Source organism: Sus scrofa, chromosome 14, assembly GCF_054392235.1.
Source record: "Sus scrofa isolate SSC_HxYL_T2T_F1_AM1 chromosome 14, Sscrofa_HxYL_maternal_Yorkshire_Landrace_v2.0, whole genome shotgun sequence".
NCBI lineage: Eukaryota > Metazoa > Chordata > Mammalia > Artiodactyla > Suidae > Sus > Sus scrofa.
The window spans coordinates 21,109,993-21,129,791 of NC_139396.1; the positions used below are offsets into that span (position 1 = coordinate 21,109,993).

Below are 19,799 nucleotides of genomic sequence, written 5' to 3' on the forward strand. Positions count from 1 at the left end.
TGGCAACCACAAGTCTGTTCCCCAAGCCCATGAGTTTGTTTCTTTTCTGAAGATAGGCTTTCTTGTGCCATGTATTAGATTCCATATATAAGTGATATCATATGCTATTTGTCTTTCTCTTTCTGACTTACTTCACTTAGTATGAGAGTCTCTAGTTCCATCTGTGTTGCTGCAGATGGCACTATTTTGTGGTTTTTTTATGGCTGAGTAGTATTCCATGGTGTATATGTACCACATCTTCTTAATCCATTCACCTTTTGATGGATATTCAGGTTATTTCCATGTCTTGGTTATTGTGAATAGTGCTGCAGTGAACATAGGGGTGCATGTATCTTTTTGAATAAAAGTTTTGTCCGGATATATGCCCAGGAGGGGGATTGCTGGGTCATATGGTAATTTGTGTTTAGTTTTCTGAGGAACCTTCATACTGTTTTCTGTAGTGGTTGTACCAGTTTACCTTTCCACCAGTGGTGAAGGAGGGTCCCCTTTTCTTCACACCCTCTCCAGCATTTGTTATTTGTAGACTTACTGATGATGGCCATTCCGACTGGTGTGAGGTGGTACCTCAGTAGTTTTGATTTGCATTTCTCTAATAATCTGCTGTTGAGCATTTTTCATGTGGCTGCTGGCCATCTGTATGTTTTTGGAGATATGTCTGTTCAGGTCTTTTGTCCATTTTTCAGTTGGGTTGTTTGTTTTTTTTTGTTTTTTTTTTTTTTTTTTTTTGCTGTTGACTTGTATGAGTTAGCTGTATATTTTGGAGATTAAGCCCTTGTTGGTTACATTGTTTGCAGCTATTTTCTCCAATTTCATAGGTAGTCTTTTTTTTTTTTTTTTTTTTTTTGTCTTTGTAGGGCCGCACTCTCAGCATATGGAAGTTCCCAGGCTACCAATTGAATTGGAACTATAGCTGCCAGCCTACGTCACAGCCACAGCAACTTGGGATCCGAGCTGCACCTTTGACCTATAGCACAACCCATGACAATGCCAGATCTTAACCTACTGAGCAAGGTCAGGGATTGAACCCTCATCCTTATGGATACTAGCTGGGTTCGTTAACCACTGAGCCATGACGGGAACTCCTGTCTCTCTCTTTTATTTTATTTTATTTTTTTGGTTTCCTTTGCTGTGCAAAAGCTTTAAGTTTGATTAGGTCCCATTGGTTTCTTTCTTTTTTTTTTTTTCTATTGCCTTGGAAGACTGACCTAAGAAAACAATTGTACGGTTGGAGAAATTCTTTTTTTTTTTTTTTTTTTTTGCTTTTTGCTTTTTGCTTTTTAGGGCTGCACCCACGGCATATAGATGTTCCCTGGCTGAGGGTCGAATTGAAGCTACAGCCGCAGACCTACACCACAGCCACAGTAACTCAGGATCTGGGCTGCACCTGCGACTTACACCACAGCTCACGGCAACACGATTCCCTGACCCATTGAGCAAGGCCAGGGATTGAACCCACATCCTCATGGATACCAGTCAAATTCATTTCTGGTGTGCCGCAACAGGGATTCCTGGAAAAATTCTTAAAGAATGAGATCCACATCTCATCAGACTACTGAGAAAGATGGGAGATTTGATTACCAGGGATAGGAAAATGTTTCTTCCCAAATTAATTGGTATTTTTTTGATCTTTATCACAAGGTACTAAATTTCATTGAGAACTATTACCAATTAGAAGAACCTTTACGGGACAGTTTGATGAGGATGTGTAAGGTTGTGGGGATGGGGACGCGGCATAGGAGCCCCTGAGACAGATCTGCAGCAAGCCTGACTGCTGGGGCCAGGCAGGTGGTAGCAGCGGCCTGAGCCACGTGTCCCTCCTGTGTTGCAGTCGGGGCTGTACCCGTCCTCTCCAAAGACTCCGTGTCAGGGAAGAAGGGACACCGCTTTGGCCAGGTGAAGACCCCGCACAACCCCTTAGACTCCAGCGCCCCCCTGATGAAGAAGGGAAAGCAGAGGGAGGTCCCCAAGGCCAAGAAGCCAACCTCACTGAAGAAGGTGTGTAGTGGTTTTTGTTTGAAATTGGGTTCAGAAAATCTACAGCTTCTCCTGTATCTGTGTTACTCCTGTCAACTCTTAGGTTTTTAGATTTTTTTTTTTTTTTTTCTTTTGGGGGCTGTGCCTGCAGCATATGGAAGGTTTCCAGGCTGGGGGTTTAATTGGAGCTGTAGCTCCAGGCCCATGCCACAGCCACAGCGTCGCCAGATCATCTCGAGCAGCGTCTGCAACCCATGCTGCAGCTTACGGTGACACTGGATCCTTAACCCACTGAGCAAGGCCAGGGCTTGAACCCACAACCTTTTGGATACTAGTTGGGTTCTTAACCCCCTGAGCCACAACGACAACTCCAGGTTTTTAGATTCTCATGTTTACTCTTATTTGAACGTGCTGTATCAAGATGTGTGCACGGTTCTCTGAAAAATGATGCCTCGATCTCCCTACGTGATGTGCTGGAGTGCGTGAAGCAGGGCGCCTTGGCTGCTGGAGGGGAGGCCTGATTTATTTATTTACTTTGGAGTGACATGGACAGAAGACCAGAAATAGGGGCGGTATGTTCACATTCACATTTCCTACCGTCATCTTACCTGAGACGATCTGACTGATGTTCACATTTGGTAAATATTGGACACTTCCTGGCACATGTTCTTTGATTAATTCTCAGAGCAGCCAGTGGGGGTGTGGTGAGTCTCAGGGGGAGGAAGGCGTGTCTCACCCGGGGCCAGATAACAGCTGAGCTGCACAGTTGCATCAGAGCCTGGGTCTCACATGCGCTGTGCTGTGCAGGCGGGGACCTGCTGCCCCCAGGCCTGAGGGAGGATTAGGGAACAAGGGCACAAACAGGCGCATTGCCAGCAAGCTGAACTCGGGTGGCTCATTTGGCAGAAGTGCTTGTTCTTAGGTACACGTGTTTAGGTATTTTAATCATTTATTTAATCTTAAAGATAATTTTGAAAGAACGGCAGGAGAGAAAGCAGCAGCGTCTTCAAGAGAATGCTGTGAGCCCAGCTTTTGCCGGTGATGATTTGCAAGATGGAGAGAGGGGTGGAGACGACCAGGCCCTCGAGCAGCTTGACCCCTCAGGTACCAAAGTTCTGTTGGTTTGCTTCTTAAAGAATCTTGAGCAGGGGCAGCCGTGTGCACAGGCAGCTCTCCGGGCTTTGCCTAGCCCTGGCCCCTGTGTGGTAAGAGCAAACGGGCACTGGGCCTCCAGGACACAGAAATTTTCAGATGTCCATCTCGACTGTGAGAGGACATTCCCATGGGCTGGTGGGGCCCCAGTGCCTCTGCTCTGGGATGTGTGAGGGACAGAGGGCTGAGACCCTGAAATTGATCTGTGTGCAGTGACTGGTCCTCAGAGTCCGAAGTGGCCTGAGAATTAACACCATTAACTGCAAAGCTGCTTGCCTACAAGTGTGCACCACCTGGTGTCATTAAAAAAAATTACGGGTTAAGTAAGCTCTTTATTGAATTAGACATTCAGAACAGTATGTACATCATAACCATATAGCTGAGAAGTTTTCACCTAGATCAGAAGCAGAACAGCCCCACAGTCCCTGTGGTCCTGGCCCAAGGCCTTACCCTGTCTGCAGCCCACCCATAAGCCTTTGGGCTTTGATCCAGTAGAATCTTGCAACATGTGCTCCTCTGGCCAGGAGTATGTCTGTGGCCTGTAGAGGTAGTTCCTGATTGTCATTGCTGCATAGCATCTAGGTATATGAATGTGCCAGGTGGCATGTGGGTGTTCTAAGAGTTTCCACTTTCGGATCATTAGAAGCATGGGTGCTGTGGCAATGTGGGGTGTGGAAGGGGGATGGGTGCACCCCTCCTGCTGGTGTTTCCTCCGGCTGGATCTTGGGCTTGGGTCTATTCCCATCCAGCCCCAGTGGCTCCTGCCACACAGGCTTACAGGGGTTTTATGAGCAACTCCCATGGGTAGGGGACAGGCCAGTCATGGGACATTGTCTTTCCTGGCTGGTGAACTCCTAGTGACCTTATTGCACTTATATCTTGGAGGTCTAGAAGTATCCATTTAGGTGTTGGGGAGCTATTACTGAATCCTATCTGATGTGTTTGGACACACCTGTTGTGGCTCTCCCAGTTGAGATGTTCAGCTCTTTTTTAAGGGTTATTTGATAAAGGAATGGTTTCAAGCATTTAAGTGCCAAAAATTCAGAACTAAAAATTGCTTTTAAAACTTACTCATATGGATGGTCCCTCATGGCTCAGTAGGTTAAGGATCCGGCGCTGTCACTGCTGCAGCTCTGGTTACATCTGTGGCACAGGTTTGATCCCTGGCCTGGGAACTTCCTCATGCTGTGGGTGCAGCCAAAAAACAAAAAAAAACTTACTGATAGGAACTTCAGTTTAAATTTCAAAATTAAAAAAGAGATTTGGGAGTTCCCGTCGTGGCGCAGTGGTTAACGAATCCGACTAGGAACCATGAGGTTGCGGGTTCGGTCCCTGCCCTTGCTCAGTGGGTTAACCATCCGGCGTTGCTGTGAGCTGTGGTGTAGGTTGCAGACGCAGCTCGGATCCTGCGTTGCTGTGGCTCTGGCGTAGGCCGGTGGCTACAGCTCCGATTCGACCCCTGGCCTGGGAACCTCCATATGCCGCGGGAGCGGCCCAAGAAATAGCAACAACAACAACAAAAAGACAAAAGACAAAAAAAAAAAAAAAAAAAAAGAGATTTGGCTATTGAACCACAATTTTTAAATGGTAAATTTTGTGAATATTTGCCACAATAAAAATAAGTATGTAAGTAGATCAGGGGTGGGGCGGCACCTCCAGGCGGTGCAGAGAGTCTTGTTTCCCACAGACCTGGCTGTCAGCCCGCTGTGAGCTCAGTGGCCCTGTCTGGATATGGCGGGTGTGTCGCTGAGTCTGGCTGCTCTGGTGACTGCCCACAGAGGCGCTGTCGAGCATTCCCTGCCTCGAGCCCCACAGGTGGCAGGCTGTGACTTCTTCCTCTGAAACTCCAGGGGAGACGGAAGAGTCTGTGTCCTGTGCTTCTGTGGAGAACAAGTCAGAAGAGCGGCTGGGAGCTGAGCTCCAGAAGGAGGCGGAGGCCTGCCCCAAGATCCACAGCCGGCGATTCAGGGAGTGAGTGGGCCTGGGAGCTGTGTCCGCCCTGGGGGACTGGGGCGCCATGCTTGCTCTGCCTGTAGGTGTTGAGTTCTCTGCCTGATGGGCTCCACGCAGAAAAGCTGTGAGGCTGGCCCAGTGTGTGCACCCTCCCGGTGGAAGGCTGCCAGGGCCTGGTCCTGACACATGCCAGGACTGCCTAGTCCACTCCTGCCAGGTCTCTGTCTTGGTGCCGTGATGCCAGAGGTGCCCTTAAATCCAAGGGTTGGGGGAATGGGTAGTGAGGTGACAGCCCCTGGCATCTGGGTTCCCTCTTGTGGTTCAATTTCTCTGCACAGTTTCTTAGGGTGCTTCGCCTCGTTCCCTCCCTTTCTTTCAGGGTGGACCCTCCAGGTGGTTGTTCCCTTGGTGGGGGGGTGCTCAGAGGGTGGGAGGCCTCCCTGGCATACAGGGCCAGCGAGCAGCTGGAGGTCCTTGTCCCTTGTAGTTGGGGGCTGGGAAGGATGCCTCCATTCATATCTGTCAGTCAAGAATTCCATCTCTTTGACTAGAGTCACTAGTCAAAGTGTGATTTCTTGTGAGGGGTCGGATGCCGCATCTTACCTGAGGTGTGCTGGGAGCGGCGCCCTAGAGTGTCACAGCCAGTGGAAAGCTGACTGTCTGATGTTTCTTTCAGTTACTGCAGCCAGATGCTCAGTAAAGAAGTTGACGCTTGTGTCACAGACCTGCTGAAAGAGCTGGTTCGTTTCCAAGACCGTATGTACCAGAAAGATCCCGTCAAGGCTAAGACCAAACGCCGACTTGTGTTGGGGCTGAGGGAAGTCCTTAAACATCTGAAGCTCAGAAAGTTGAAATGCATCATCATCTCTCCCAACTGTGAGAAGATACAGTCGAAAGGTGAGGGCACTGTGTCATCCCCAGCCTGTGGGCCCCGGCAGTGCACACCCTCTGGTTGCCACACACATGGCCTGTGGCCTCAGGGGACCTGCCCGCTGGGTTGTGCGCTGATGGTATCTGCTCCACAGTCCCATGGCAGGCACTGGACCTGACATGAGTCACCCCTCCAGCTCTTGGCTAGCTGCTCACAACCCCTCTGAAGGCAGCAGGTGTACGGGTGTTCAGCAGCACCTCTTCTGGAACCATTCCAGGCTCTGCCTCCTGTGCAGCTGTCATCGTGGGGACAGCCTCCCCCATCTCCTGTGGGGTGGGTTTCCCTTGTCTCGGGGTGTGGGCGTCCCCTGGTGGCTTAAGAGGGAAAGGGTGTGTGTTGGCACATCTAGGAGACAGCGCTTGAAATCCAGTCTTGCGACCTCTGCCCCTTTGTTCACCCTCTTCTGGAGGCCTACGAGAACTTCCCTATACCCACGGTTCCAGGAGGTGGGACAGTTTGCACGCACTGCCCTCAGTCCTGGGTCATGCTGCGGGTTTGTGCTCTGAATCGCCTTCTAGTCAGTCTCTCAGTTCATCCTGGAACCGTGTTGCTCAAATGCTGGGCTTCCAACACTGCCCTCCTCCCATTAACTCTTCCTTTTCTTCCTTTCACCATCTTCTTTTGGTTCTGTTTTCTGTGAGGATCCTTCAACTATGTCTTTTATACTTCCTGTGAAGTGTTTCATTTCTGCTATATTTAATTTCTGGGAGTGATTTTTATTGTTCTCTGAAGTTTCTGTTTGTTGCGGCTGCTGTCGCTTCGTGGGTGTTTCCTCTCTGAGAATAGTAGTGACATGAAGCTTCTTCCTCTCTCTCTGCACAGCCTCCCTTTCTAGGTGGTTTGCCGTTTTGGTCTCATGGTGGAGGTTCCTGCAGTTGTCTGGGGTTAGCTTGTCAGCTTGTCTTGAATAGCTGCTGAACTTGACCACAAGTCTGGGGGCTGGCATTTCAATTTAAAGGCTTTGAGCTGCATTGAGGCCTAGGAATCTGGTGAAGACACAGATTCCAGAATTTCTTCCTGAGTAAGACTGGTGCCCCCCCAAATTTGCATTTCCAGTAAGTTCTTGGGTGATGCTGCTGCTCCAAGGACCCCAGGCTAGAACCTCTGCTGTAGGATGCTGGCTGGGCTGCTGCTCTGTTGGAAAGCACCCTAGGGGGTGTCTCTGACTCCACATTTCCTGGGAAAGAACTTTCTTCTGCTGAGAATCTGAGGGGAAAGGTCAAGGGCCTTGACATCTACCCTGTGACCTTGTCCTTACACCCACAGTAAGAAGTGTGGGGCCCAGTGTCCCCCAGAATTGCAGCCCTGCCCCTCCAGAGCCCTAGCACCAGAGGGTCAGCCTAGATCCCACCTTGCTGTCACCTCATCTGAACCTCACCTTGTTTCTGCAGGCGCCCATGAGGCCAGTGAGTTGCCAGGCTCTGGGGAGAGAATTCTAGGGCCTGGAGGGCTGCTTCTAGGTGATTCCCTCTTGTTGGCTTGGGTCACCTGAGTCAGCTCTCTGTTTGCATTTCAGCTTCCAAAACATTTTTGCTCGTCTCTCATTCTTCTGTGGATTTTCATCTTTAGAAGACAAACCAAACAACAGGAATGTGTGTATTCAGTTGGCGGTCCACCCCGATCTTCTTGTAAGGCCCAACCCCACTTTGACTGTGCTAGGAGTGTATTGATGGGCAGCTGGAAGATTTGCTACGCGTTTAAAAAATGTTTTATTGTTTGTCCCTACCTTTTTTTTTCCCCCTTGCATTGAGGCTATAAGAAAATTGTATCTTAGGAATGTTTCTTCCTTGGAAAAGATAGCCAGTAATGGATGCAGTCATTTTAAGGTAAAATTTAGTATGATAGCCTGGGATTATGTTCAAATACTGTATTTGCTTAGAATGGCATTTTGACTGATAATTCTGAACTCAAACGGAAATTGTTTGTCTGATTGAGCACTTGATTGTTTTCACTTGTCTTGCAGAGCTTTGAGTAGTTGGCACTTGGAGATGCTTTCTGCTCTCACTAGAACCGTCAGCTGGGAGCTGGACTGAGCAGAACCGTCTAGATTTGGCTACTGTGTCAGGAAAGCAGTACATGCTTCCAGCGTCCTCTCCCAGGCATGTCAGACAGGACACGCGGAATTCCCCTGAAACGAGATGTAACAACAGTGTGAAGTGTCGTGTTAGCTCCTTAGAGATGAGCACCCAGGGTTTTGGGGGGCACTGGTTACATGGGCACCCTTTGTCTGGCTTGTCCCCAAACTCCAGACTTGCAAAAGGAAAGCTGGTGTCCGGCTCAGTCTTCATTGTTCCCATCCACCTTTCGGCACAAGAGCAATTCTTAGCAGATTGGGTGGCAGGGGCCTTCCTAGAACCTGAGCTCAGGCACCAGCCTGGGGTCAGCTGCTCAAGCTGGCCTTTTTAAGGACCGTCGGGCTGGTCATGTTATATAGCTCTTTCTGCACACAGCTCTTGTGGTCAACTCTGGGGTTGGGATAGACACGAGTAGGGAGAGAGCCTTGAGTGAAAGGCCCCAGGGCTGATGTTTAAGAGACCTGGTCAGTGTCTCATAATAAGTTGAAAATATCTCGCTGGAAGGAACACAGCCATCGCCCCACCTCTGGCACTGTTGCCCCTTTTCCCCACCTGCCCAGGAAAGTTTCTATCCCCAGAGGTTGCTTCCTCATCACCTTTCATACTCTTCAGGTAGATCTGGGGCAGGGAGTGGGCAGATTTAAGGGATGTGGGGCGTGACTGTTAATCCCCCATCAAACCAGCTGTAGAAAGAGTGCCCAGTTCCCTCAGAGCAGTAGGATGTGCATGTGAGAAGTTCCTCTTTTGAAAGAAGGTTAGGCGATCGCATGTAATTAGGTACCAGGTGACAGGAGATACTGGGAAATGTTCCTTCCCGTTCAGGTGTTGTGTGTTCCCTATGGGAGGTGGTCAGTTTGCAGAGCAGCAGGGGCAGTGCTGCGCTGTGACCTCCCTCCAGATGCTCCGTTCAAACAGCTCACCATGCGCAGGGGGGCAGGACTCAGTGCTTGTTGCTTTCCTTGGGGGAGTAAGTCCCCAGATTCTTGCCACCCAGAGGCAAAAAATGCATATGTCACTCTGCCTCCCAGGGACACGGTGCCCCCACAGCTGTACCTGCTGTTGTTCCTGGCCTTCTCACCCTCTGGGGGAGGTTGTGTTAGCATTTTCTTGTGAGGGGGGTTGTTGAGCGTCTTTCCACCTGTACCTTTTTTTTTTTTGCTTAGGTGTTACTTTCATTATTTAATTTTATTGAAAAAAATTTTAATTGAAGTATAGTTGGTTTGTAATATCCTGTAAGTTTCAGGCATATAGCCTAATGATTCAGTTATAAATATCTACTCTTTTTCGGAATCTTTTCCTTTAAAGGTTATAACAAAATATTGAGTGTAGTTCCTTGGGGTATCCAGTCAGCCCTTATTGATTATGTGTTTTATATATAGTAGTGAGTATCTGCTAATCTGAGACTCCCAATTCATGCCTCCTGCCACCCTGCTTCCCCTTTGGTAACCATAAGTTTGTTTTCTATGTGTGTGAGTCTGTTTTTGTTTTGGAAATACATTCATTTATGTGTGTGTATTTTATTTTATTTTATTTTTGTTTTTTTTAGGACTGCACCTACAGCATATGGAAGTTCCCAGGCTAGGAGTCGAATCGGAGCTACAGCTGCCGGCCTACACCACAGCCACAGCAACGCCAGATCCTTAACCCACTGAGCAAGCCCAGGGATCAAACCTCCATCCTCATGGATGCTGTTCGGGGTATTAAGCCGCTGAGCCATAACGGGAACTCCCTGTGTCTGTGTTTCATATATTTGTCCACATATATTGTGATATTTGTCCTTGTCTGGCTTATTTTACTTAGTATGATAATCTCATTATGTGTACCTTTTTAAAAAATAAGAGCCCTTTTGGGTAAGAGTTGTGAATTTTTTTTTGCTTTATTATTTGCCAGTTTTCCTTAAACCATTTTTTGGCTGTGCAGAGACTTTAAGTGTATTTTTTTGTTTAGGTGGAAAGTATTTCAGTCTAAGGTGGTTCTTATATATGTCTTTATTTTTTCCATTATAGCTGGTTTGCAGTGTTCTGTCAGTTTTCTACTGTACAGCAAGGTGACCCTGTCACACATACCTGTAGATTCATCACAAGTGATTAGCCATAGTTCCTAGTGCTATTCAGCAGGATCTCGTTGTCTGTCCCTTCCAGATGCCATAGCCTGCATGAAGTGGTTCTTTACAAAGGCTGACCCTTCGTCCTTCTCTATCTTCTCTGGTGCTTCATAGTGCCCTTGCCAACGTGCTCACGTTCCGTCCTTGTACTGCATTCTTGTGGTTTCATAGCAAGCTTTAATACCTGGCGATGCTAACCTGACGTTTTCCTTTTTCAGGAGGCTATTTTCACTCTGTGTATTTTTTATTTTTTAAGAAGATTCCACCTAGAGTAAGTTACAGTATAAAAGGTTTCAGGCTAACATAGGATTGACATGTGGGAGTTCCCGTCATGGCACAACAGAAATGAATCTGACTAGGATCCATGAGGTTGTGGGTGGGATCCCTGGTCTCACTCACTGGGTTAAGGATCCAGTGTTGCTGTGAGCTGTGGTGTAGGTCACAGATTTGGCTTGGATTCTGTGGCTGTGGCTGTGGCATAGGCTGGTAGCTGCAGCTCCGATTGGACCGCTAGCTTGGGAATCTCCATATGTCTTGGGTGCGGCCTTAAAAAGCAAAAAAAAAGAATTGACATGTGATCATCCTGGGTCATTCCATCCAAGAGCACAGGTGCATTTTGTTTAGATCTCCTATCGTGTCTTGCTGGCCTGTTGAAGTCGCTGTATAAACCTCATGATTCTTGGTACATTTATCCCCACCTGTCGAAGTCCTTGGTTGTAGAGGCGTTTCTTCTGTTCACATCCTAGCTGGCTGCTGTTCGCACGTGTGCAGACTAGTGGTTTCTGTGTTACTTGTGCACAGATGCCTGGGTGTGATTCTCTTGTTGGTAGTAACTCGTCACTGTTGCTGGGTTCCTGGCATGGCAGGCGTGTTACTCACACACAGAGCTCTTTCACCCTCTCTCTGTTCATGGTGCCACTGCTCCTGCCTGGCTGGCGCTTCGCCTGGAGGGGCCGGAGACGTGAGGTAGGCCCCGAGTGACCTCTGGGCTCCAGGTTTCCATCTCTACGTGGGGTGCAGCCTTCCTTGCTCAGGGTTTTGTGAGCATACGGAAGCCAGTCCATGTGAGGCACTGAGACTGAGGCCTGGCACGTAGTGTTCAGCAACTGCTCCCTAAGACTGCATTTCCCGCCCTGCACGGTGCCAGCTGTTGACTCTCCGTGCACATGTATTATTACGTTTTATTACTTTGGAAGTGTCTCTTTGGGAGAGTTGATTTCTTCCATGTGGCCAGGAGTGACAGTGTGCTTGCCCTGCAGTGACCAGCTCTGTCCTGGTGACACTGGCTTGAGTGAGGAAGTAGTGGGCGTGTCGCTGTCTGTCAGAAGCCCTTGGCAGCCAGTGTCGCCAGCATGTGCACGTGATGCAGTTTCTTGTCATTTTCGTCGTCCTTTGACCAGGTGGGCTGGACGACACCCTGCACACCATCATTGACTACGCCTGTGAGCAGAACATCCCCTTCGTGTTCGCCCTCAACCGCAAAGCGCTGGGGCGCAGTCTGAACAAGGCCGTTCCTGTCAGCGTGGTGGGGATCTTCAGCTATGATGGGGCCCAGGTGAGATGGGAGGGGGCGCTAGCCTTCCTGGCACTGCTCCCGGGACAGTCAGGAGACACAGTGCTTGTCCACCCTTCCCCAGCAGAGCAGCCTCGAGCCTCGAGGGCAACAGCCTTGGGGGCCTCATTTCCTTGATAGCATGGATGTGTGGTTGGTTCCAAGTGTAGCTGTAAGCTCACTGCTGCCACAGGGGAGCTCTGGGCAGACCTGGGGTCAGCACGTGGGCTCCCCTCGGGCCGCACCGTGGACACCCAGGTGGCGTCACCATGCTTCCCTGTGGAGGGTGCCATCACCAGTTTGCAGGGGACCCAGGTCCTCTGTGGTCAGGGGACATCACCTCTGCTCTCGTTTCTGCCCAAGGACCAGTTCCACAAGATGGTGGAGCTGACGATGGCGGCCCGACAGGCGTACAGGACCATGCTGGAGAAGGCTCGCCAGGAGCTGGCGGCAGAGCCTGGGGCCCAGGGTGCTGCCAGCCCGCCTGCACAGGGCCCCAGCGGCCCTGAGGAGGACGGCCCCCCGGGCCCTGCCGGGAAAGAGGAGCCACACTACAGTGAGTGCCAGGGGCGTGGAGCCGGGGCTGAGCATCCTCTGGGTCTCCTCAACTCTGATCACAGAGTCAGGGTGCCCAGGAGGGTGGCATGACTGCTGTAACAGGACTGGCTGCAGGAGGTCCTGTCCAATCCCGGCCCTTTCCTAAGAGGTGGTCCCAGGCTTGGGAGGGCTGGTCAGTGGGTGTCTTAGACAGACGTTGGGTCAGGTGGCCCCAGAACAGAGAGTGGCCCGGAGGACAGCTGTACTCCGGTGGGTGGTCGTCAAGCTGGTGCTTGCATAGGTGTTCGATGCTGCTCACGAGGGGTTGAAGTCGGGGGCTCGCGGTTGAGACCCGGCCGGGCCCCATCTAGAGGTCTGCCAGGCAGGCTGTGAGCTGCATGCTTTTCTGAGAGTCTCCCGGCTGTCCCTGCGTGTCCCTCAGCTGTGTGCTGTCTTGTTTGCAGTTGAAATCTGGAGAAACCATCTGGAAGCATACAGTCGATGTGCCCAGGAGCTGGAGGAATCGCTGGAGGTGTCAACCTCTCAGATGATGAACTTGAATTTATAAGGAGAGTTCTTTCCTCTGTGTGTACTGGGGGTAAGAAGGGGGAGGTTTGAAAGACTCTGGGGCCTTTTTCTTCTCAGTTCCTCGTTGACCCAGTGTGTGTTTTGTATGACTATTTAATTGGGAAATTAACCAGCAGTGTTTGTAGCATCCAAAAGCTGCAAGGCCCACGGACGGGCACTCAGTATGCTGGCAGGAACCTTTTCAAAAGGCCTTGGGATGCAGCCTTAGCTCTCTGCGCACAATATGAGTCTGGAAAATGCTGGGAGACGTACCCCGAGTACGCTGCTCAGGAGTTGTCTTGCCGTTGCAGAACAGCTGAGCCAAGTTAGATTGTGGAGGGCAGCGGCAGGCCAGGGTGGAGCCCCTGGGAGGCCCCGGCGTTCCAGCCTGATGTCCTCCTCGTCCCGGTGACCTAGCGCAGCCCTGCAGAGGCCTTTGACTGGCGCTGCAGGAGCCAGTGTCAGAGCAGGAGGGATGGAGGGAAGCCTTTCTCGGGGTGTGGCTTTTCAGCTGACAGACTTGGGGATACTTGGAAAGTTTGCTAACATGAGCCTCAGAAGGAAAATCAGTTCTCTAACCTATGACCTTTTGACAGGAATTACTCCTTTTATTTTTCAAAGAAACAGTGTATATTGAAGTTCCTAAATTTCAGTTTTGATAATCTACACATATTTTCTTTCTTTTGTAAATGAACATATTCTGAATGTGGTTTTGGTCTTAGAGGCCAGGAGAATAGACGTTTACTTTCCTATTTTCCTGTGAGTAAGAGGACTTATTTATTTTGAATAAAGAGTGATTATTTAATTTCACTGGAGACTCTGGTCATCTCGGTCTAGTCAGTGGTTCCTGCATCCTGATCCCTGCCCTCTGGGTGCTCTTCTTTGGACTGAGGGGACCAGGCAGGGAGAGGCTTGCTGCACCCTGGCCTCCTGGGTCTGGGAGTAGCAGCTGCTGATGTTGGACCCACCTCAGTCCAGCCTGGTCATGGCTTGTGATGCGGGGAATGGCAGGAACCAAGTTTCACCGCTTTGTGTTCGCCAAGCAAGCAAGGATCATGCAGGCTTTGAAAGTAGTCTAAGTTGAGGTCACTCATGCCGTGTGTGTGTGTGTGTGTGTGTGTGTGTGTGGTGTGTGTGTGTGGTGTGTGTGTGTGTGTGTGTGTTTCTGCTGGTCTGTCTTCTCATCTGTGCCATCCTGGTTCCCAGTTCCATACGTTTAGAGGGACAGGTGAGCTGGCTAGCCAAGCCTCAGTCCTGTCCACGGGTTTCTCCCTCCCTGTGTCAACAGGTAGCAAGTCAACTGTAGTAGATTTGAAAGTAGGAGAATGAGAATAAAAATTACCAAAATGAATTTATAGGGAGAAAATTAAATATCTTGTCAGCTGTACGAGCAGCCTACAGTTAGAAAACTGATCAATCAAAGAATCTTTTAAAAGGGAGTTGTCATTGTGGCACAGTGGAAATGAATGCAACTGGGAATCTGAGGTTGCAGGTCCAAACTCTGGCCTCACTCAGTGGGTTAAGGATCCGGTGTTGCCATGAGCTGTGGTGTAGGTCGAAGACGTGGCTTGGATCTGGCGTTGCTGTGGCTGTGGTGTAGGCTGGCAGCTGCAGCTTCAATTATACCCCTAGCCTGGGAACCTCCATATGCCATGGGTACGGCCCTATAAAGACACCCCCCCAAAAAAAAAATCTTTTAAAAGCCTCTGCTAGACAAGCATGTTGTCCATCCAGAGCCCCTGAGGCTTCAGGTGAGCCCAGCGTAGTAGGTGGCTCTAACATCACATTCAGCTACTAAGAGGGTTCGCTGCTTGTGTGACCTAAGGGCTGGTTGCGCTGGTATGGTGTCTCTTTCCTGGCAGTGACCCACACTGGGCCAGTGGTGACGCAGGAAGCAGTACAAACACACTTGACTAAGCAAACATAGAACTCTTTAATTTTTTCAACAGTTCAGAGAATCAGAACGCATCCTCACGCACACACTGTGCAGCAGCGCCGCCTGTGGGTGTTGGATAACTGGAAGTGTCTGTTTTGTTGAGCATGAGAGTGACCGGATACGGTCAGTATCCAGACTTGAGGGAGACTCTTAGAGCAGCAAGGACAGGGCCCAAGTCCGTGTGCGGTCCCCTCGCGGCTGTGGTGGCCGGAGCCGTGCCCGCACAGGAACACAGCGAGAGCCAATAGATACTTTACCAAAAACCCCATCACAGCGCGTGGTGGTCTGTGAGCCGTCTGTTGGCAAGATGGGCCGGCAGCTGGCTGGGAGGCGAGGGTGGGCACGCAGGGGCTCTAACCTCAAAGCTGGCCATCCTCACTGGCCTTGTTCACAACGGATCCTTGAAGTGACTGGCTGGAAACGTATGCTGCTCTGGCACAAAGTTCCCCAGCTTCAGATACGGGCGTCTGGCGACAGGCTGTGATCGTGAGGCTGAGGAGACATCCATCTGCTAGGAACTAGTGTTGAGAGGTTTTGGTTTTACGGTAGACTGACTTGACACTCCACTGAAAACCATCATTCCACAGAGTGACTGTGAGGTGACAGGCTCAGCAGCGCTAGGCCTCGGCCATCACGGTCTCACACACACAGCAGGGTCTCCAGGGGCGGCACTGACAGCCAGAGACCCCGAAGCACGGGTACACAGTCGTCTCAGACTCGCACAGTTGTCAGAAAAGCAACGGCGGCCAAGGAGATGCGCACAGCTGACCCGCTGGCTGTTCGCCTCACCGGAGCTCGGTGCCCAGGCTGTAGCCACCAGGGGACAGGTACGAGCTTGGAGCTTCAGAAAATGAGCCTGGAGCTCAGACTGGTGAGGAATAACACAGACTTTGAAAATTCATGTTCAAAAAAAAAAAAAAAAATCCATGTTCGTGCCTGAGTTTAGCCCTCAGCACACGAGGTTTAAGGCACATTCTTTCCATTTGGAGCCTTGTCTCCCCCGTCCCTGGGCAGAGGGGCCAAGTGTGAAGGCAGTGAGAAGCAGCAGGCCAGATCCACAGGAGTCAGGAGGCCGAGCTAACACTGGCCTGTTCGTGGGGGCAGCCCGCTTGCGTGACATGAAATTACCCAGGTCATCTGGAGTGACCTGGACAGCATAACAGCAGTGTTTCTGGAAAAGGACCCATCACACACATTGCTGTCTTAACCAGCATTTCTGTCTGAAGGTTTTCCGCTTCTGCCATCAGGCCCTTCTGTCCCATCTAAGCATCTAAGTAAAGAGAAGTTAGGCTGCTGTCACAGGTCCACTTGGGTCTCCGTGTCCTCTGCGCAGCCCTGACGGCACATCCAGCTGGCAGGAACAGCTCACCACCCTGGGGCCTCCAGGCTGCGTGGCAGGTGGCAGCATGGTCAGCATCGCTTCCTGGTGGCTAGAAGGTGTCCTGGGTACAGCTTTCCTGAAAGAACAGTGTAGTCTTTGAGTTCCCGGCGGAATGGAAGGGCCTAGAGTCCCCATCCCATGTGTCCCTCTTGGGGTCCAGGGTCCCATGGGAGGGATGCCTGCGTGTGCTAAGTTCTGGGGTCGGGATGGCCATGGAGGCCTCGCACCAGAACCAGCTGGCCCTGGTTGGCTTCTGTTTCCTGTAAGGACCCCCACCTGTGCTGACTCCTCCAGGAACTGGCCCCAGGGGAAGGGGTGTGGGTTCAGAAAGCAGAACCGCTCAGTGGGCCAGGAGGAAGCACATGGGACCCACTGGCAGGATGGTCCCCAAGAGGGGCCAGCGTCCTGCCAGACTCCTGCCCTCTCTGGGCCCAGCCACATACCCATGCCTTTCTCCAGCTCTGCATCATGCGGTCGTGCTCCCCCACCACGTTCCTCCAGGCAGCGAGCTCTCTGCTCCATTTCTCCTGGTGGGTGGCCTCTGCAAGACAGAGGCGGGGCTCCAGGTCTCAGGAGACAGGCCGTCGTGGCCCTGAGGGCCACCATTCCCCGAGGCTGTGCCTCCAGCTAGGTGAGGCTCCTCGGGCTGAGCCCGTCCTCAGCAGCCAAGTGGTCTCAGGCCTTGCCTTCCTGCTGCGGGGGCCCCATGGTCAGCATCCCCCACTGGCCGTTTCCCGGAACATGCTCCCCAAGTCACACTGGCCCTGTCCCCCACATCTCACTGGCCCTTGTCATGCCCTAAAGGATGAGACAGACATCCTGGGCTGCTGCCCCGGCCCTCCCCCACCCCCAGTCAAGTGGGAAATCAGCTTGGTAACCAGGGCTGGCATCACATGACAGCACATGTTACTCACTGCGCACGGCCCACAGTGCTTGTCTGAACCTGAACTTGCAGGGCTGTCAGGGTGGCGAAGGCCTGAGAGCCATACCTTTCTTTGTAAACAGAAACTGTACTGCATCCTAGCTTCTAACTACAGCTCACATCACTGATTTCAGAGGTGGGTTTCAAGCACCTGAGCCTTCATACAGGAAGCAGAACTCACACCCTGAGCAGAGCTGAGCAGGCCCGGTAGTCATGGTACCTGCACAGCCCTCGGCCAGCGCCCCCAGGAGGACAGCAGGAGGCCCAGAGAGCCCTGGGGGTGGGCCTCTGTCGGCCTTCAACTCCAAGGGGCCTTGCAGGGACTCCTGACTCAATGTGTGGGTATGAGGCAATCCAGATCCCAAGGGAATTATGTCTCTCTCTCTCTCTCTCTCTCTCTCTTTTTTTTTTTTTTTTTTTGTCTTTTTAGGGCAATACCCACAGCATGTGGAGGTTCCCAGGGTAGGGGTCGAATCAGAGCTGTAGCCGCTGGCCTACACCACAGCCACAGCAACGCCAGATCTGAGCCACATCTTCGACCTACACCACAGCTCACAGCAATGCTGGCTCCCTAACCCACTGGGTGAGGCCAGGGATAAACCTGCATCTTCATGGATGCTAGTCAGATTCGTTTCTGATAAGCCACAACGGGAACTCTTCATTTTTCTAACACATCCTCCTCCAACACCACCTATGTTTTCAATAAATGTAGGGGTGGGGTAAGTAGAAAATACTGAGCTGTCTTAACTGTGCTCACGTCTTTTAGCCCCTCTCCTGGCGTTCGTGTCTGTTCGTGTAGAACGACTATATATATTATATATAAGTCTGCCCGCCATCAAGGTCAAGCCCTTGCTGGCTGGTGATGTGTGACCTTGGGTGGGTCACAAAGCCATCGCCTGGGAGCTGGGGAGAACAGCACCTCCCTTTTAAGGCAGCTGGGTTAGATGAAGTCAAACGGTGATGGCTCAAGCTGCTTCTCTGTTGCCTCTCTATTACTCCCGAGCTATTTGCTGACTGAACTGTACACTTGACTTCTAGATGAGAGGTCAGAATTTATTAAGTCACACTTAGGTGATTTATTCATTTTGACAGCAACAGACAAGAGCATTGTATAGAAATGAATGGAGGTTCTGGGTGGGAATGAATAATTTCCTTTTCTCTGAAATCCCTCCACTTAACAGGACCTTTTAAAATATGTACATTTACATATGAATTCTTGAAAATGGACAGAGAATAGGAAAAGAAACAGCAACAACCTGGAAGTTGAGAAGCAGAGGGACCAATGGAAGCCGCCTCAGCAGACCCAAGAATGCAGAGTCCTGGCCACAGGGAGCGAGGAGCAAACTCACAAACGCTTGGGGGCCTGGGCGCCGCAAGAGGGCGCTGACGTGCAGTCTGCTTCAAAAGCCAGGCAGAAGCACAAGCGCATGGCCCCCTGACTGCCCTGTGCAGCCAGGGAGCTGCCCTCCTGCTGCTCGGGAAGAGAGACTGGTGGTCGCGGAGAGCAAGGCAAGGGGGCTCAGGCGGAACCTGCACTGAAGGCAGACAGGATGCAGGGTGTTTACACACTACGTGTTGAGGCCCCAGCCTAGGTGGGGCCTAAGTCCCCACTGACAGCCATACCTGAGCCCTGGAGGGCCTGCTGCTCCAAGTGTGGGCTGCAGCCGGAGCCTCCACGCGACAGTGCTGGGCAGACCAGCTTCCTACTGGTGCACATGGCAGTCACCTGGAGAGCTTAACCCCAGGGGCCCCAAGGACGTCTGAGCTGCTCTGCATTTGGGTAGAAAGGGCCTCCTAGGAGGGATTTCTGTGCCTCCTAAGTGTAACCAGACAATCAAGGGTCCTGAGACTTCTGAGTAGCACTAAGACAAAAGCACCCAAAAGGGTAACTAGGAGGGAGAAGAAAATCTCAAAAACCTCAGAGAATGGAAAAGATGAAAAGAGAATGCAGTCCTGACAACCATAAAAACGTGAGAGTGGGATGAAAACTCACTAACGGGTGTGCAGGATAAAGTAGAGGTGAGAGGAAAGGCATGGACAGAGGACCAGCCCAAGTAGCCCAGCGTCTGTAAAAGTGTTCCAGGAAGGAGCAGGAAATGAGAGAAACGTCAGTCTTGATGGCTCCGAGAGTCGAAGGGTCGAGAGTCCGCAGGGAACAGGCCCAGCCAGGCACACATGCACCGAGATGCCACAAATTGGCTCAGCACTTAGGAAGTGGTCACACGGGGGGGTCACCGTCAGCTCTCAGAAGACAGAGCCAGCCTCACTCACTAAGGATTGCTTTTCAGGCCAGAATTGTCCACCCAGCTGGATGCTCCAGGTGTGAAGATGGAGCAAAGACACAGGCTCTCAAAACGCTGACTCCACGGAAGACACACTTCACAAAAAAATGAAATCAAAAAGGAACCGGGTCACGAGATCCAACATCAGGAACAGAACCTCCGTTCTCAGTGGAAAGGACCCATCCCACGGAGGCAGGTGGCTCCTGTTACAGAGGGTCTAGGGGAGGCGACAGCTGGATGCCAGGATGTCTTGTCTTGATCAGAGACTTAACTGCGGAGTCTGGTGTGGAATTGATAACTATGAACCAAGCAAATAGGCACCGGCACAGCTGTTACCTTCCTGAGAAGCCAAAGTGTAGCAGGGCGAGGGTGACAGACTGTGCGGCTCAGCCACCCTAATAGCATAACAGTCTTCCATTGGGAGGAGGAGGTG

General features: G+C 51.2%; 2 protein-coding genes across 62 annotated transcripts in view; one reads left to right on the forward strand and one right to left on the reverse strand.

Annotated features, from left to right (window-relative positions):
- SECISBP2 (SECIS binding protein 2) overlaps nt 1–13,655 on the forward strand; it is a 43,963-nt gene extending 30,308 nt beyond the window's left edge. For 40 of the 50 annotated variants that reach the window (XM_021074248.2, XM_021074249.2, XM_084994511.1 and 37 more), the window contains 7 exons: nt 1,829–1,995; nt 2,940–3,078; nt 4,977–5,097; nt 5,756–5,976; nt 11,590–11,744; nt 12,105–12,297; nt 12,743–13,655. In XM_021074248.2, the coding sequence (XP_020929907.2) occupies nt 1,829–1,995; nt 2,940–3,078; nt 4,977–5,097; nt 5,756–5,976; nt 11,590–11,744; nt 12,105–12,297; nt 12,743–12,846 (1,100 nt within the window). In that variant the 3' untranslated portion in view covers nt 12,847–13,655. Of the gene's footprint in view, nt 1–1,828; nt 1,996–2,939; nt 3,079–4,976; nt 5,098–5,755; nt 5,977–7,526; nt 11,745–12,104; nt 12,298–12,742 lie in introns of those variants that run through there. The other 10 variants (XR_002338942.2, XR_014826372.1, XR_014826373.1 and 7 more) reach the window with 2 other exon arrangements.
- Nucleotides 13,656–14,759: 1,104 nt separating this feature from the next.
- SEMA4D (semaphorin 4D) overlaps nt 14,760–19,799 on the reverse strand; it is a 121,401-nt gene continuing 116,361 nt past the window's right edge. For 8 of the 12 annotated variants that reach the window (XM_084994485.1, XM_084994497.1, XM_021073817.2 and 5 more), the window contains 2 exons: nt 16,606–16,703; nt 14,760–16,238 (listed from right to left, as the gene is read on the reverse strand). In XM_084994485.1, the coding sequence (XP_084850611.1) occupies nt 16,212–16,238; nt 16,606–16,703 (125 nt within the window). In that variant the 3' untranslated portion in view covers nt 14,760–16,211. Of the gene's footprint in view, nt 16,239–16,605; nt 16,704–18,136; nt 19,665–19,799 lie in introns of those variants that run through there. The other 4 variants (XR_014826371.1, XM_021073820.2, XM_084994488.1 and 1 more) reach the window with 4 other exon arrangements.